General features: G+C 39.4%; 1 protein-coding gene across 1 annotated transcript in view; it reads right to left on the reverse strand.

The window, feature by feature from the left end:
- Positions 1-154: 154 nt before the first annotated feature.
- LOC113500337 (protein cramped) overlaps positions 155-17519 on the reverse strand; it is a 37946-nt gene continuing 20581 nt past the window's right edge. Inside the window, exons 3-21 of the mRNA XM_026881089.1 lie at positions 15265-15439; positions 13524-13808; positions 11080-11283; positions 10328-10506; positions 9615-9750; positions 9014-9175; positions 8376-8614; positions 7621-7791; positions 7080-7289; positions 6510-6789; positions 5877-6003; positions 5295-5403; positions 4649-4756; positions 4267-4387; positions 3651-3735; positions 2961-3079; positions 2235-2372; positions 1600-1742; positions 155-878 (exon numbers count right to left, since the gene is read on the reverse strand). Of these exons, the coding sequence (XP_026736890.1) occupies positions 759-878; positions 1600-1742; positions 2235-2372; positions 2961-3079; positions 3651-3735; positions 4267-4387; positions 4649-4756; positions 5295-5403; positions 5877-6003; positions 6510-6789; positions 7080-7289; positions 7621-7791; positions 8376-8614; positions 9014-9175; positions 9615-9750; positions 10328-10506; positions 11080-11283; positions 13524-13808; positions 15265-15439 (3111 nt within the window). The 3' untranslated portion in view covers positions 155-758. The remainder of the gene's footprint in view (positions 879-1599; positions 1743-2234; positions 2373-2960; positions 3080-3650; positions 3736-4266; positions 4388-4648; positions 4757-5294; positions 5404-5876; positions 6004-6509; positions 6790-7079; positions 7290-7620; positions 7792-8375; positions 8615-9013; positions 9176-9614; positions 9751-10327; positions 10507-11079; positions 11284-13523; positions 13809-15264; positions 15440-17519) is intronic.

The following is a 17519-nucleotide window of genomic DNA, read 5'->3' on the forward strand; positions in this document are numbered from 1 at the left end:
ACAACTAAAAGTCACGTCCTATATTCAAATATTTCAAATTACGATAAAACTATTGGTATAAATAAACTGTTAAAAACATTTGTTACTAATTCAAAATCATGGAATATATGTAAAACTCCCTATTTAAGTATAATAACTTGGAGAAACTTGAATATAAAACAAATCATGCATTTTTTATTGACATCATAGTAAAGAGTTTATAATCACGGATAAAATCATACTGAAATTGAAATACATTGAGTGCCGAGGGATACCAGATTAAAAAAACACTTCAACATCAGCTAAAATAAATACAAAGGAACTTCCGTCATTAGTGCAGAATAACGAATTGCATTTTAATACAAAATGGAAGACCAAATACATTAAAGAGTTGATATTTGGAAGAAAACTCACATCCTATTTAATCGTTGTTGTGTTGTCGTCAAACATGGATAGCATTTGTTTAAATTTCCGTAACCATTTACAATTTCTTTAATAAGAACGCCTTTTCTGAAGGCACACCATTACTGAATCCAATACTGAAATTAAATCAAGTGTTGCTGGTTGTATCCGTTAAAGGTAGACTTTATTTCATAGCACAAATGAGTTTAATATAACACAACTGCACATTTTTAGACGACACGGTAAAATGTACTTTCTGTCACATACCAACAAAGTCGACTTTCAAATGATACAAAAAATTTAATTAGTAATCCACAATTCATATGGTAAAGTGTCTGTAACAAATTGGACTTTATTCCAAGGTACTAAGGTTGGTTCTAGGTGAGGTCGTCGGAGGGCAGGTCAGGGTCGTCCGTGACTTCGGCGGCGAGGTCCGCAAACTTGGCCACGTAGTCCACGCTGGACTCCGCCATCAGAGAGTGTAGCTGGGAGTCCACCTGCAGAACACAACAGTTAAGAGAAGGCAGGAAAGCCGAGAGACCTGCTTTCTTTATCGTTTCTTAAGTGATAGAAAAAGATGGAGCTAAAAGAGAGATTCATTCAGATAGCTTTTTTAGCTTTTAAGCAACTATGGTCACTTCAGACAATCCGATATATGGTAGACGAGCTTATACATTTCTCTTTGCACTTCCCAATCTTATATTAATGTAATTTTAACGCCATCTAGTCTCAAACTAAGCAAAGCTTGTACTACGAGTACTAGACAACTAATAAACATACTTATATATTTCTAAATACATACATATTATAGATAAATTACACCGAGACACGGGTGGAAAATGGCAGATGACTTAATGGAAATTGGAATAAATTTGACACTATTCATATTCTCCTTTGCATTTTGCCAACATAGTAATTGTAATGTATGGACAGTGACTGTTCCGCCCACTTTATCCAATTTCCATTTATAAAGCAAAATTGTGGCCCAGCTTAAAACATTAGATCGTGTTGATCACACAAACATTTGTCCTGATTGGGCATCGAACCCCTCCAATATAACAATCAAGGCCGTTAACCACTAGACCAGCAGAGTGCTAAGTTTCTATTTCAAATAATTCGAGGCACTTTTAAAACGTTACGATAGTGACTCTAGTTGCAGTTGTTCGTGGGCTGAGTAAGATCCACAATATTTCACACACTAGGACCCTGAGTACTGACCGCCAGGTCCTGGTGCGGGCGGCCCTCCAGGTGTCCGAGGAAGCTGCTGAGCGAGAAGTCCTGCGCGCCGCCCAGCCAGCCCTCCGCGTCGTGCAGCAGGCGGGACGGGGACAGCGACATCGACTCCGCCGGGAGGAACTCCGCTAGGATAGAGTACCCAAGTGGTCGATCCCCGCGTAGGACAAGCATTTGTGTGATCCACGAATGCTTGTCCTGACTCTGGGCGTCTTTGTGCTTGTGACTTGAATGTTTGAGAAACTCTCGACACCAGGATTAAATTCCTTAATGCGGGATTTTTTTGAATAAAGAAATACTTTTTCATGTCTTTGGACAACACAGTCAGACAATTTGTTTATTTATAAGGTACATCTGATTAGACCCTCACTTAGATAATATAATTGAAAAGTATTTTTTCCATTTTCAGAAAAACTAAAATTGACAAAGATAAAATTCATACTCAATCAATGTAATTTGGACAATTTATGTTTGCGGGACAAATTAAAAAAATACGTATACATTGTTATACAACAAACTTCAAGACGGACACTGGAAAAAAAATTGTCATCGTCCCTATTATAAAGACACTAAAATGAACTTTATTCTCTTTACAATTGAGTTGAATATTCAATACTCACGTGTTATCTCAGTCGGTTCAGTCTTGTTCTCCTCGGCTGTGGCCTCGACCTTCATCGTGTCCGTTTGTTTGTTGGTCTCTGTGTTAGGAGCTTCCGACTTGACGCCGTTAGTGGGAGCGTCGTCATCGTCCTCCATTTCTATATAGGCAATTATAACTATAGTTTTTCTCTCGTTAGGGGAAAATTAAGGAAAGGGCCTTATTATAAATTTTTAGCTGTAATACCTACGCCATAAGGATAATATTGGGATACCGCTGGCAAAATCCAATCAAAAGATAACATAACCATATTAAGACAAATTTCGTGGTTATGACATCTTTGACAGCAAAATCATCAGAATCTTAATACCTGTACATTTTTGCAATAGAGGAAGCTTGATACTAGATTTTGCCAGAGGCTCCACCCACGCGAAAATAATCCCACGGGAACATAAATCGGGAAAAACCAATCCTAAATGATCCTAAATCCACGTTACTAAATTTCGTGGAAATCCTTTCAGCGGTTTTTGACTGAAAGAGTAGAAAAAACATCCATCAATTACAAACTTTCGCGTTCATTATAAGTGAGATATGAAAAAAAATACAGACAGACATGTATTGAACTTTCGGAATTATTTAATGAAAATAGGAAAAAGGTCTAAACTGATGTGAAGAGGATGTTTGAGCATGTAAGCAAGCAGTAATAAAGGTTATAGAAATGAGGTTAAATATACAAAAAAAATGTTACTTATAACGCTGTCTTCATCGTTCCCGTTGCCCGCGAGCGATGTGAACGGGATCCGTCTGTCGCCATCGTGGAAGAAGAACTGTCCGTTAGACTCGCTCAACACGTAGAAGAAAGATAGACTGAAACAACAGTATTATGTATAGTAGAACTATTAAACCGAGATATTATTTTTTTATTTTCATTATTTGTATTATTGATTACACAGAGGAGCTCGTGGCTAAGCTTTAACCGCATAAGTGAATCGATCACAGGTTAAGATACGCTTGATGCCGTTGGTCCGTAGATAGCTGAAGATCTGTGTCATAACGAGTTTCTCCGTGTTTTGGAAGGCACGTTAAATTGTGGGTCCTGGGTGTGGGTGTTATTTTTTTACATTTTTGACAGTCGTTACAGGTAGTCAGAAGCTTGAAAGTCTGACAACCAGTTTAACCAAGGGGTATCGTGTTACCCAGGTAACTGGGTTGAAGAGGTCAGATAGGCAGTCGCTCCTTGTAAAACACTGGTACTTAGCTGGATCCGGTTAGACTGGTAGCCGACCCCAACATAGTTGGGAAAAGGCTAGGCCGATGATGTATTATTAATTGCCCAACGCTTTGGCGTAAACTGTTATGTGGTGTATGTTATTTGATAAATGAATAGATTCTATATTTCTTAGAAGATAGATTAAGATATTATCTGGTATATACTCACTCTGACGGCGAAGTAGGCGGCGGCTTCGGCAGTATCCGGGGCGGGGCAGGCGGCGAGTTCGGAACTAACTTCATCGGCGCCATATCTGAGATATGGAAAATGGTTAAAGTTAAAAAGATGCAATGGCGTTGAGTTGATAATGTAACTAAGTAAATTTATTCCAAGTATTATTGTGTGTGAGTATAAGTTGTTTGCCAATTTCCGGTTGTTATGATAGTGGCATAGATAACCCAACAGATTCTGCATGTAATACAACTAACGCGTACCAAACATGCCCTTATATTAGTGTAATGAGACACACCTTGATCGAGCCTTGCTAAAGAAGCATTGAACCAACCAATTAAATGGCAGCTATCGCTCGTCACTCTTCAAGACTTGATGAGGGTGGGTGTCCATGAGGATTCCCCTTTTGTTAAGCTGGGGGAATCCTCATGGACATCCACTCCCTCGGGGGAGGAAATAGGTAGTGTCAGACTCTTACTGACTAAACCTGAACCGCCGTGCTACGTCATCTGTCTTTTGGGTCGGTGCAATCCCTCATACAAGGATTTCCCCACCATACCATGAAAGGGATCTATGGATAATGTTGATTTTGTGAATGTGTATGAATACGTACTGGCAGGCGAAGGCAGCTTGGGCAACAGCGGCAGCAGTCGCTGTACTACGACGCGGCGGTCCGCGCGCGGCCGCCCGCGCCGCCAGCGGGGCAGGCCCGCCAACACGTTGCAGGCCGGCGGCTGGACACAACACAACATACACTGATAGCTTTCTATGGTTCTAATAGTATTCTCGTATCGTACGAAATTTTACGTGACGTCACTCCATTTTTCAATTGTTGGGACTTGTAAAGTAAAAACTAATTTTATCAATTTAATTGTTGACATAAAACAGAAAACACTAATGAATACCCTATTATTATCGAACTAACTATATAGGTTCCATGTAGTCCGTCGAAAATTAATAAAGTGCTTCATCGTTTATACAATATAATAACTTACGTCCTTGGCGTCGGGCCTGGGCGCGATGGGTGTGGGGTGCCGGAACACGGGCTCGTCGGGCGCGCCCGCCGCCGCCGCCGGGCTCGCGCTCGGCTTCTGCTGCGACTGCTGCGGTGAGGGGGGCGTTATGTTATCATATTACTGTGCCTTGTGGTTTCATGCGCGTGAATACGTAGGTCCCGTTCCCGGTGCCTTTATTGGGGGCCGAGATGGATCCAACATATCGCTATACTATACTTCTAGTCAGGATAACTTAATATGGTGATTAAGATTTTCACGCATTTTTTAATTATTTTCTTTAATCCGCTGATATTCCAACACACCTAAATTTTACGACATATGTGTGTGTGGTAAGTTTAAAGCCAGATTGCTTCAATTCAACGTTTTCAATATTGCTAGAATAGCGAATAATTAAAATAAAATAACTCTACCCAATACACAAACATGCATATAATTTCAATAACATACATTAAAGGTTGCCCTTAAACTGTATGTTCGATTTTTTCGAGTGATTCTTACACTGCTGTAATTATATGATGGACAGTAAACAATATTCTAATCTGATCTTAAAGAATGTCACGGCTTCCACTAAAGATTTCAATTCTTGCATTACATTATTCCATGTAACATGAACATAGTCCATTACCTGTTTCCTCTGCACGGGACAGACGTGGCCGCAGTTGCAGCGCGCGATGGACGCGTTGGCGGCCGCGCTCACGTGAGGGTTGCCCGCCAGAGCCAACAAGCGCTTCAGTCTGTATTCAATTATACGATTTCTAAAGCAAATAATCTCGCACAGCAAAAAGAACTTTAATTTTGTACTACGTATGGTTGATTTTCGCAAAAGTTATATCACTGGTAAAAAAAACTGTTTCGACGAATTTTGGCGACGAATGGTGTAATGAGGACAGCCAAAATCAAAATAAAACAGGTTTTATTCGAAATATGCCGTTCCAGGCACGTTACAATAATGACTCTTGGTGAACAGTTCCAAAACGTCATTCCAATAGAGAAGTATCGGCGAGAAACTCTATAAGTTAGGGCCCATTTAGACGATGCGAGAAATACTATGCAAGTTGCAATACATTGTGCAGCCGCCGAGCTCTGGTATCTAACGTGGAATTTGATCGCCGGCTATGTATTACTTGCACGATGTTTCTCGCATCGTCTAAATGTGCCATTACTCTTTGTGTGTAAGAAAGATTAAATATGAATAGGAGGTTCCCACCTGTCACCCAGCATAGAGAACCCGTTCTCTGGCGGGTTCGCCTGCGGCCTGTTTATCAGCTTGCTTACAACCTTCAGGGTCCCCCCTCCAGATGAAGACTTGTGCTCAGGTGACGCCAGCTGCTCACCTAACATCCAACAGTGTAACCAATCAGAAAGAACCCTTTAAACTGTTGTAGGTAGTATAGAAGAGAGGTCATCAGATACCAGTCGGATAAAATATTATTTGAGTACATAGTTACTGGACTGGATGGAGTCCTCAAGCATTTTGCAACTTAGGACTTGGGTTGAGGATATCATCATTTAATTGTGTTAATATTAGTTTGAGCGAGTTGCTTAGTGTGTGGGTGGAACACACACTCCTTATGCATAATAATACCTAAGACGCTACACGATGCACAAGGCAAATTTGGACTTTTGACGACCAGAAGTCGCATTTTCGAGCCCTACTATCTACTTTCTACATTTCTGCGTCAAATATTAGTTGTGTAGTTTTGACTTTTGATCGTCGAATTCTTTTTTAATCCCTCAAAAGTATATGGATGGATAAATATATTTATCAGATGATGTCATGTATGGTAATTACATTTTTATAATTAATGTACTATGAACAGAAGTATAAATAGGTACTAACACTTTCTCTCATCTCCAGACATTCCATCATTACTGTCCTGGCTAAAAGTATTCTTTGGAGACAGAATATCGTTGTCACTCTCTCTCGCTCTCTCCTTCTCATCTTCGACGGAACTGTCCGCGCCCTTATCGGACAGTTTGTCGGACAACTTGTCGGATTTGTCGCGTTTGTCGGATATCCGGTCTGGAGGAATGGTCACTGTCAGTTTTTGTGGCTGTGGTAGAGGCGGCGTGGGTTCCGCCCACCAGTAATCTAATTCAAGCTTAGATCGGGAACCAAACTGGAACAAAACATTTTTTTTTAAAGTAACTCTCGACGGGGCTTTTTTTTTTATTTATTTTTTAAAGGAAATTTGTTTAATTCTGAATAACGTTTTAATTACGTATTATAAAAAAATGTATTTCAAGACATCTGACAATAACTTCATAGATAGCCGAGTGGTAAGATCTGTGCTGGTTGTCTTGTGCACGTAAAGTGTACATTCCGCACGGATTAAGATCCTACCTCTTAACCGGAAGGTGGTTAAAAAAGGTAAACCGTGTTATTTTAAAAACACAGTATTATCATTACCATAAGATACAGGTCGCCCACGGTGAGATCCCCAGCATCCAGCTCGCTCCAGCCCTTCCGTATCTGTCTGAGGGCCAGCTCCACGTCTATGTCCGGTTTCACCTCCTCCTCCTTCACCGGTTCCTCCACCTTCGACTCCTCAGGGTCCTTGTCTGTCACCAACGTGTAGATACTGCCTCCGCGCTTTTTTGGGCGGAGGCGGAATTTTACCTAGTAGGAAAAATAATCAAATGGGAGAGATCTCTGCCCAGCAGTGGAACACAATATAGGTTACATATAAAAATAATTAGTAAGGAATAAATTGACAGAACATCAAATAGAATCGTTTACAGCAAAAAAAAGGTACCGCAAATTGTCAAACTATCAAAAACAATAAAAACTCTTTATACAAGAGACATCATAATCCTTCAAAATGACGGACTATGTTGCGCCAGTTGAAGTTAGGTTAACACTAAAATTATCAGCTAACAGACACTTTCGATGCTTCGTTTACAAAGTACTTGAGTTTAAACATTTAAAAAGACATTTAACAACAACATACCTTTAAATTCTCGAACTTATTTTCCTTCCCTCCTTTATCTTTACCATCGCTCTCGTTATCTGTATCACTTTTGACATACTTCTCGTCATCTTCCATTTCAGAGAAGCTGTCCTTCTCTTTCTCCGACATATCTTTGTCTCGCTCACTCTCCTTTTCTGCTATATCTTTTTCCTGTAAGCAATGGTGTAATGAGTATGTTTTAATAGGTATAGCGGGTCTTCCACCAAATCTTAAAGTAATATTATTGAATTAGTGGCCTAATAGCGTTTTACACGATGTGGAATGACAAAATTTACTGAGGTCGATGTGCCTCGGGTGTGATCCCCGCGCAGGACTAGTACTTGTGTGATCCACGATTGCTTGTCCTGATTCGGGGTATCTGTGAGCATGAGACTTGATGATTTGTGAGATCAAAATATTTTTATTTCTAGTAGGCCTAAAGAAACGTTAAATTACAAATCTTTAGATACGCGGTCGAGTGGTGGATACTGAGTGGGAATCGAACCCACGACCAGCGGTATAGCTGTCAGGACCACTAATAACGCGGTCGGTGTATGAAGGATTGCAACGCATTGCCATACACCGACACAAAAACGCTGATGACGGCGGTTCAGGTTTAATCAGTAAGAGTCTGACACTAGCCGTTCTCTATCCCGAGGGGCGGGTGTAGCCACTAACAACACCAACAGGCCAGTCGATATATCCCCATTGTATGTAACAAACCCACGTGTCAAATGACATCTGTCGCACTATACCTGCAGGTAGTTCCCTTCATCCTCTGCCGTCTCCCGTTCCTTCTCATCCTCTGTGCTAGGCTTCTCCTCGTCCTCCTGCAGGCTCTTGTAGTTGGCCATCAGCTCGATGCCGTCGATGGCGGTCTCCTCGATGTTGATCAGTCTGTCAGAGTCTTCCAGTTTGAACTTCTTCTGGTCTACTTCTTTGTCTTTCTCTGTAGTGCTGTCTTTTCGTTGGCGTTTTGGTGTGCGGATTTTTGCTGTTGGTTTAATTTCAATTTGTTTTGTATTTAAATAAATATGTGAAATCAAATGAAATTATGACTTTGGATGAGACTTTTAGTCACAAAGTCCATATACAAGGGATTCCGAACTGTTTCAAACTGTAACTATGTTTTTAATCTATACTAATTTATAAAGCTCAAGAGTTTGTTTGTTTGTTTGTTTGAAAGCGCTAATCTCAGGAACTACTGGTCCAAATTGAAAAATTCTTTTTGTGTTGAATGGACCATTCATCGAGGAAGGCTTTAGGCTAGGATAAACCATCACGCTGGGACTAATAGGAGCGAAGATACAATGAAAAATGTGAAAAAAACAGGGCAGGTATAAGAACACAAAAAATACATTAAAGGACTAGTAAATAATAATATTCTACTCACCACTGCTATCCTTATGCCTCTGGGACCCCATCCTCTCCAAGTAGGATGAGAAGCATATCTTCTGGCTGGAGAGCTGCTCACTGGGGCTCACCACGGGCAGGTGGATGTCGGCCCCGGGCCGCGGGCCCACGTGCAGGGCCAACTTCTTCGGGGCCTTTTGTTCTATACAAAAAATACAGGATACTGGAGTTTCAGTTGATTTGTAACACAAGTTAACGAGATTGTATTTTGCTTGACCACAATCCTGAAATTTGCGCCACCCTGTACATACTATAAATTTGACAGAACATCATACGTTTTAAGTTTGTTTGACAGTTTTGTTTGCTCATTTCTTTCTCGTAACCTTTAAACGCGATTCAAGTAACGTTATCATTGTAAGTCGAACATGATAGTCAGCAGTGTTGGCGTACTCTTACCAACCTTGCTCTTGAAATCGTCCATATGCAAAGAGGATCAATGAATCTCTTTTAGACGAAAACGATCCCACGGGAACATGAAATCGGGATAAAAAATATCTGATGTGGAGCAAAACAGATTTTGAAGGACAAATATCTATTAAGGATAACATACTCGTAGCATCATAAGCAAAGACCTTGTATACCTTGGATAATAATCCTATCGGTCTCCAAGTTGAGGTGCTCTTCTAGTTCCCGGTTGGGCTCGTTCTCCTCATAGTCTTCTGTCTCTTTCTGTCCGTCTTCTAGCTTCTCGTTCTCAGAGAACTTTCCAAGCGAACACTGCTTGAGTTAGGGATTTCATGGTTGTGTGTTTTAGGGGGGAATGGCTGATTTTTCAAGTAGGTGTTACCAAGATAACATTTTAGTCACTGAAATGCGTGGTTTATATTGCACATCAAAACGGAATACTAAGTTAAGCTTCTTTTACTACTGTTTAATTCAATGAACACGTGGGAACAGTGCAACAGCACAATAATTTTTATAAAATGTACATCTATACTAATATATAAAGCTGAAGAGTTTGTTTGTTTGTTTGTTTGAACGCGCTAATCTCAGGAACTACTGGTCCAAATTGAAAAATTCTTTTTGTGTTGAGTAGACCATCTGTCGAGGAAGGCTTTAGGCTATAAACCATCACGCTGCGACTAATAGGAGCGAAGATACAATGGAAAATGTGAAAAAAAAACATAGCAGGTATAAATCATAACTTATATCTTATACCCACGGAGGCGAAGTCGCGGGCAACAGCTAGTTTGTTATAAAAACAAAAAATAAATTGAGCCTACACAGTTTCCCACAGGTTATACATACACCTCACAGCTGCGTGTACAGAGATGCTAGGTTGTGTAAAGGATACGTCCCCCCCCCAGCGCAGGGCGAGCGCCCGCAGCAGCGCGCGCAGACGCGTGCGCAGCGGCAGCGCCAGCGCGGCGCGCGGGTTGTGCGCGCTGGCCTGCACGCGCGCCCACGCCGCCCGCGAGCGCGCGCGCAGCGACACCTGCGCGCGGGAGCACACGCGCGCGCCCAGCGCCAGCTCTGGCCACCACACGTACAGTACGAGACATATGAAGATAACTTCTTACATAACCGCAAGGTACCGCATGAGAGAGTTTGTTTGGAAATCGACTTCACGAAAATTTTAAAATACCACGCATAGCCGGGTGAGCAAGAACGATGTGATCGGTGAGTTTAAGGTCATACATTATATCTGTATTTAAGATTGCAAATGCAAGTTTAGTAAGCGATGATCGTTTTCTTTGCGGAATCTGTTAGGAGGATTACTATGAATATGGTGACAACTGTGCCAGCAAGTGCTAATCACCCGTGTGATATAGCAATTTATTTTCCACATGATAAAAGCAGCAGATTGAGGCAATCAAATCTTTACTATTACTCAAAATCCGAAAGGATTCTCTACATCGCACTTTAACTTTAACAAGAACAGCACTGAATGAATTGTAACATAATTTAAAAGTAGCAACATAAGCTATTTTAATGCGAAAAATGTAAAAACTAAGAGTTCTGTGCAAAAATAGACGGAAAATGAAAAAACTCAAGCAAATTTTTAGAGATGTCAACTCTTTCTACAGTCTCCGCGCCAGTACTTACCCGTGATCTGGTTGAGCCGCCTCAAGGCGCGGCACATGGGCGTCCTGACGCGCAGGTTCCTCCCTCTCGCTCGCACCACGATGTTGCCACATAGCACCATCTCGCCCAGACGCGCGCACGTCTTCTCGTTCACCGACACCAGCTTCTTCCGCAGCTCACCGTAGTTTATCAACGCGTATAACTCTTGCGCAACCTTTTTTACATCTGCAAAACATTTATTGTAGCATTCTTTAATATTGATTAAGTAATCTTCAGTCGCAGGCCCTACGGTGATTGGGACATATTTGCTATTCCCCAGAAACCAACCAGCTGTAAGAAAACCGTTACCCATACTCAGACCAAGAATTGTGGATCTACCAAACACTAGGCCTACGCAAGGATCAAACACGCGAAACGTAGCGCTCTTAGGATTTGGCGTAGAGGCCTATACTACCCGACTATCCGTGTAGTCCATCAGTCATCATTCATCATCATCATCAATCCAGTGTACATGTTTTCCTTCACCGACTCAAAATTGTGTTTTAGAATAGCATAACTTTGAAAAAACCACGTTAGTTCTAGCCTTTATTCGGGATCGAACTTGCACCCTCGAGTATACAAATCTGTTTATAGAGGCGCAAGACCACTGCCACAAGTTATTAATTAAAAAAAAAGTTCCATAAGCAGAATTAACTGTGGCAATTTGACATTTTTTTTTCTTATCTCATAAAATATACTTCGAAATTAGTAGAATTTTGTATAATGAAGCTAACTGTTACACGAGACTTCGTCTGCGCGGCGAGAAGTTAGAAATGTTACTTATCGGATTAATAGTTGAGACCAGAAGCATTTCCAAGTGGTGTTACATAAATTTTATTAATACTGGGTGTATAGCGTGATGGCACCTTTAGCTTTCCTCCATAAATGGGCTATCTAACAAGGACTATTTTTTCAAATCGGACCAGTTTTTCCTGGTATTAGCACTTTCAAACAAACAAACAAACTCTTCAGCTTAATAATATTAGTATAGATATAGATATAACCAAAAAACCAGTTGTGAAATCACATACACGTCAACTCTTAATCTCCTTAACCTTACCTATAAATAAAACCTATTTAAACAAGTTTTTTGGATACCCAGGGGTTTTGATGTAAACATCCAATTAAGGTTTTTTTAATTGGGAAGGTCAAATTCGCATTTAGAATGGCTTATTAGGATGCATTTTACTAAGTAGGCCGAGCCAACATATTTTGGAACCATCTGTAGGCATACATAACTATCATAACATTTTTTATAATTTGAAGAGGGCAAGAGACAAAGGAGAATGGCATAAACAAAGGTATCCATGTAAAAATGTAGACTTATAAATATACTTTTAGCTGCTATAAAATACATACTTAATTTTTTATTAAGATGCAACAAACAAAGAGAATGCTATGTATTAAATTGTCATGCAAAAATAAAAAGAAAATGTGTTTTTTTAAATATTATAATATATTATGGTAACGATATATATTAGGATCCCTCCGTATTGCGAATCTGACTCGCACTTGACTAGTAATCACGTATTCTCATCATATAGTTGATATACAACCCGGTGTCAGTATATACTAACAAACAAAAGGCTACGAGCTCGTAGTCTTTTTTCTTACTCCTCCTTTTTACCATTTCTGATTAATTTCGTTGCGGGTTCCAAGGCAGTTAATTGTTACTCCTGGGACGCACCGAACTTAAGTGTTTCGGTGGTTTTATTGTAGGTAGATCATGGATTACAGGAGTTGCCATTTAAAAAAATAATTTGTAGCCTTTTGCCGTGTCTTAACACACCTTTGAAAGACTATCAGCTACGTCAGTTTCCTTACGAATTCGGAATTAGCACGTACGAGAATCGAATCTAGGAACTTTGATTTAGCAGTCCAGCGGTCACACTATTAAGCTAACGATATAAATGTGTGGCGTCGAAGAATCATTTATGTATAACAAGAATAGAAACAAGCATATTGCCGGTGTTGTAACAACAACCTTCCGTGTAACACGTGGGGAGCATAATGAGACATCATTTACGATATGACTATGATTAGCTATCCGACATTAAGTTACATCAAAATTATTGTGTTATTATCACTGGCTAGCATGTCTACTACAATCATTATGTTAAAGTTATTTAAAGATTTATAACTTGATTTAATTGTCTTATTATAACTTGGCAGTCTCCTTTTCAAGTTTTTTTTTAATTAAGCGGCTCAGCGTTTTGTAAATGTTCCATTAGATATGAAACATGTTTATTTTGATATGGAACATGTATTATTATAGAGCTTAATACGATTATTTTAATTATTGAAATACTACGAGTTTATGTTTTTTATGAATTCTTTCTACTGCTCCAAGACTTTGTACTGTGGTGAAACAGCCCAAAACCCTACCTCAACTGTACAAGAACTACGACTATAATTTCCATACTTACTCTCATCAAAATGCACATGTTTGGACAGCTTATGCCACGTGCGGTAGTAGAAGTGGCTGACTTGTGTCTTGGTCTTCAGGTTGACGTCCGGCATACCCTTCTTCTTCATCTTGGCGCATATGTACGCAGTGATAGCGTCAAAGTCCTTCCCGTACTCGTTTAAGGCCTCAAAGAACAAATTCTTTTCGTCAGTAGACCACAGAGCCTTCGGCATCCGTTGCTTGACAGTTGGAAACTTTAGTTCTTTATCTTCTATTTTGATTGGCGTTTCGCATTCGGGTATGTCTGGAAACCAAAAAATACTAAATTAAAATGCATTATATTAAACAGGCTTCTAAGTTGTTATTTTTAGACGTAAATAAATAGACGGCACCCTGTCTCGCTCGCCCTTCAGCTACCTAAATGTGTGGAAAAGAAACAGCGAAAAAAACTCCATAGCGCGTGATATCAATTATGCAAATATTATGTATGTAATGTGGTTGTTAAAAACTAGTAATTATTTGTAAAAAGTTTGATTAATTAGTTGTCTGTATGTCGGGAGGCAAAAAGGTTCTTTGGTTTTAGGTTTTTCTATCTTCACATGACATAGCAGAAACAACTTGTGGATTAACGTAAAAATAGTGACGTGCTCCTACTTATTACATTACTGTTGATAAGTAATTAAAACTCATTTAATTTTAATATAGTTAAGAAAGAAGTCGAAGAGACATGATTACGAACGTCTCGCTGTCTACCAATATTAGAAGACCGGTTGTATTCTACACATAACAATATCCGAATTTGCAGGTATTTTTTTTTGCAATCTTTTAATAATATTAATATATTATTTATGTTCATATTTAATGAGTCCTATATTTATTGGGCTTTGAGCCAGATTACCGAGATTATGTTGATACAAACTGGTTTGCTTATCAACGTTTTGAAAATTTTGAATAATGACCTATTCATACTTGCTTAGTAACTCTATGGTCTGCTAGGTCATCCACATAGACTTAATTTCTATATTATTTTTTATTAGGTGTTAATAATAACTCGACAAGTCACAACTATTTTTGAACCCTTTACAAGTATTACATAGGCACTGACACCAGTTTAATATTTGCAACATTGCTTAGAATTATACACTCACGTGCAAAGGATTTGTAGGTAGCTTTTTACTACGTGTGCTACGATTAATTTTTATTTTGGTGTTTTATAGTTGTACCTGTTATGCATATTATTAATTAAAGATATAGCAGATTAAAAACTGGTCATGATAATTATTATTTTAGAGCTTAGCCCCTAGTGTTCCTTAGGTATGCGGAATCAACTTTTATGGAAGTTAGAGGCACAATACGATGGCGTTCTACAAGGCACATAACTGGTTCCAAATTTTAAAGTGAAAACGTAGTGATAAAACCCACTGATATTAGCTGTGATTTGTTGTAGACCAGCAATTCGTTACACATTTTCAATAACTTTAGTGCTAATGATGCGTTGAACTTATGGAAATTTACTTAGTTTTAGCTTAACTTACTCTTTTCCACCTATTTTTATATGAAAAACCAACCTAAAATTATAACACATTTCCTATTAGCTACAGCACAAAATTTACCATTGGTGCATATCTTGCCATATGAGTCTGACTATATCAGTGGGTGCAGATACAGAGCAGCTTACATCCCCACCCGCTGTCGGACACTACTGCTGACTTATAACGCATGCATTGGGAACACAATAAGACAATAATCGCCATCCTCACCGTCAGAGCCCGGTTTTCTCTTATCCCTGTCGGCCGGCGGCTCCAACCGCAGCTTCTTGATGACCCTGGCGCTGGTCCTCTGCTGCTGCTGCGTCGTGAGCGAGCCTAGCAGCTCCGTGCGCTCCCCCTCCGCGGCGGCCGGCGCGCCCGGTGACATGGCTGCATCTTTCACACACTGGAACAATTAGAAACTCACTGATATTATTTGCCAGATCGCACTTTTTTTGGAGAGCGAGAAAAAAATAATTTTATTCTTATACAGTCTCTTTGACTTCTTTATATCGCCATTGTTATATGTATGTATATTTGTTTCTTATTCATTGGCAGTGCGCTCCTGGAAGGAGTTGGGATGGCTGATACTGCTGCTGGTGTTAAGGCGGGGAAATCCTCTGCTCATCGCACCCACTCCCTCGGGGGAGGAAATGGGTAGTGTCAGACTCTTACTGACTAAACCTGAACCGCCGTGCTACGGTGTCGGTGTATGGCAAAGCGTTGCAATCCTTCATACACTAGACTGACAGCCTCTCAAAGCACCCAAGCACAATGGATTTGCTTTGGAGCCTACGTGTGGAACAGGGAGCCTATCACCAGCAACAGAAAGATATATGAACCTAATCGAAATAATCCTTGCATTAAAATATGTTAATCTAATTTATTATTTAGCACTGAACACGGTTTTTGTGTCACACATATTTTAAGGTTTGCAAAAGCTATGGTAAGGTTATTTTTTATCAAATTCTTGGGAATGACGTTATCTACTCCCATTTATCATGAATAATGAGCAGTTAGTTATATAAGAGTGTTTAGTGCAGGTAGCCTATCAAACAGACAGTGACTCAAAGTTGTTCTTGAGAATGTCTAGACACAATCTCCGGTTTCTGGACGACCAGTCATCAATTTTGTAGTTATATCAACTTCGCTTGTTATTGTTTATCATAAATCCTTAACCAGTGGCTTCATTTGATGTGAGATTTGACTAACGAATGAGTTATCTTATCGACCAGCTTTCTAGGTACTTGACGTAACTAAAAGTTTTACATTGAAAAAATGAACTAATGCATTTTTATTTCAATAATTATTAACGTGACTTTGCGAGTAATCGATTATTATCATTCAAATATGTCGGAAGTATCACGATAGACCATATATGACTACATTCTAGTCCTTTTGATCACAAAACTACTACTAATCGCAAACATATAAAGACTTTTTCGACTGTTACAACGTAGGTTTTACTACGCCCAATATCAAACATTCAATTATTATTGCGACAAAAAATCGGCGTAATGGCCGTAACTGCCTGATAAGCATAAAGGGACTGGCTACCGTATTGGTTATTTTAACAATGACTTTGAAACAAAAGACCACCCAGGACAAAAACTATAACTATATCTAAAATATATAAAAATATATTCATATAAAACACTCGGTCGTACGCAATAAAACGCATTTATAGTCGGAGCGCGTTTGAATGTGCACATGGGAAGACATATTACCATAATTATTTAAATAACGTTAAATTAAACAAACGAATGTTGAAGCCTACGAGTATATGTGCATGTATGGCGTTTAAGGGTTTGGATTTTAATATACTAGTTAGACATGAGCCTCGTGGCTTTACTTACTTTTTTCCTGTTACCGTAGAAATAATAGCATTAAAATCAGATAAATACACGGTGATTTTTTAGTCGTCTTACAAAAGCAGCCCAGTTCATGTATCCGACATAAAATACCCCTAGACGCGATTTTTTTTATCATCATCTAAGATAATAAGTACGAAGAAAAATTAAACATGAGAGATCTGAAATATACTCTTATAAATAACTAGCTTTCCCGGCGGATTTCGTACCGCCTTAGAGTCGATGATAATATTGCTGATTGTTTTTAAGTAATCATTTTAAGTTGTATATAGGTTGTAAATAAGAAACACATGATTTAATAATATTGCCGATTGAATTAGTTTTTTATGCTAATCGCGTCCCTTCAGCAAGATCGCAACCACCTTCATATACATCTACTGCAACTTAGAGCCAAACTAATGGGTGCTGCCAATAGACATCTAGTTTATTTTTGATTTTGACTACCATTCCCCGATTTAATGGTACCACCTTCATGTATTACTGCTACCTGGTCTACTGGTAATCCCCTCTTGACTTCTACCTACTCTAAGGTCCCACCCTACTCCCACGCGTACAGTACCTGCTACCCAGCTACAACCCTCATGAAATACTACTATCTGATCTCCTGGTATCACC

This window comes from Trichoplusia ni, chromosome 13 (assembly GCF_003590095.1).
Source record: "Trichoplusia ni isolate ovarian cell line Hi5 chromosome 13, tn1, whole genome shotgun sequence".
In the NCBI taxonomy this organism is placed as follows: Eukaryota; Metazoa; Arthropoda; class Insecta; order Lepidoptera; family Noctuidae; genus Trichoplusia; species Trichoplusia ni.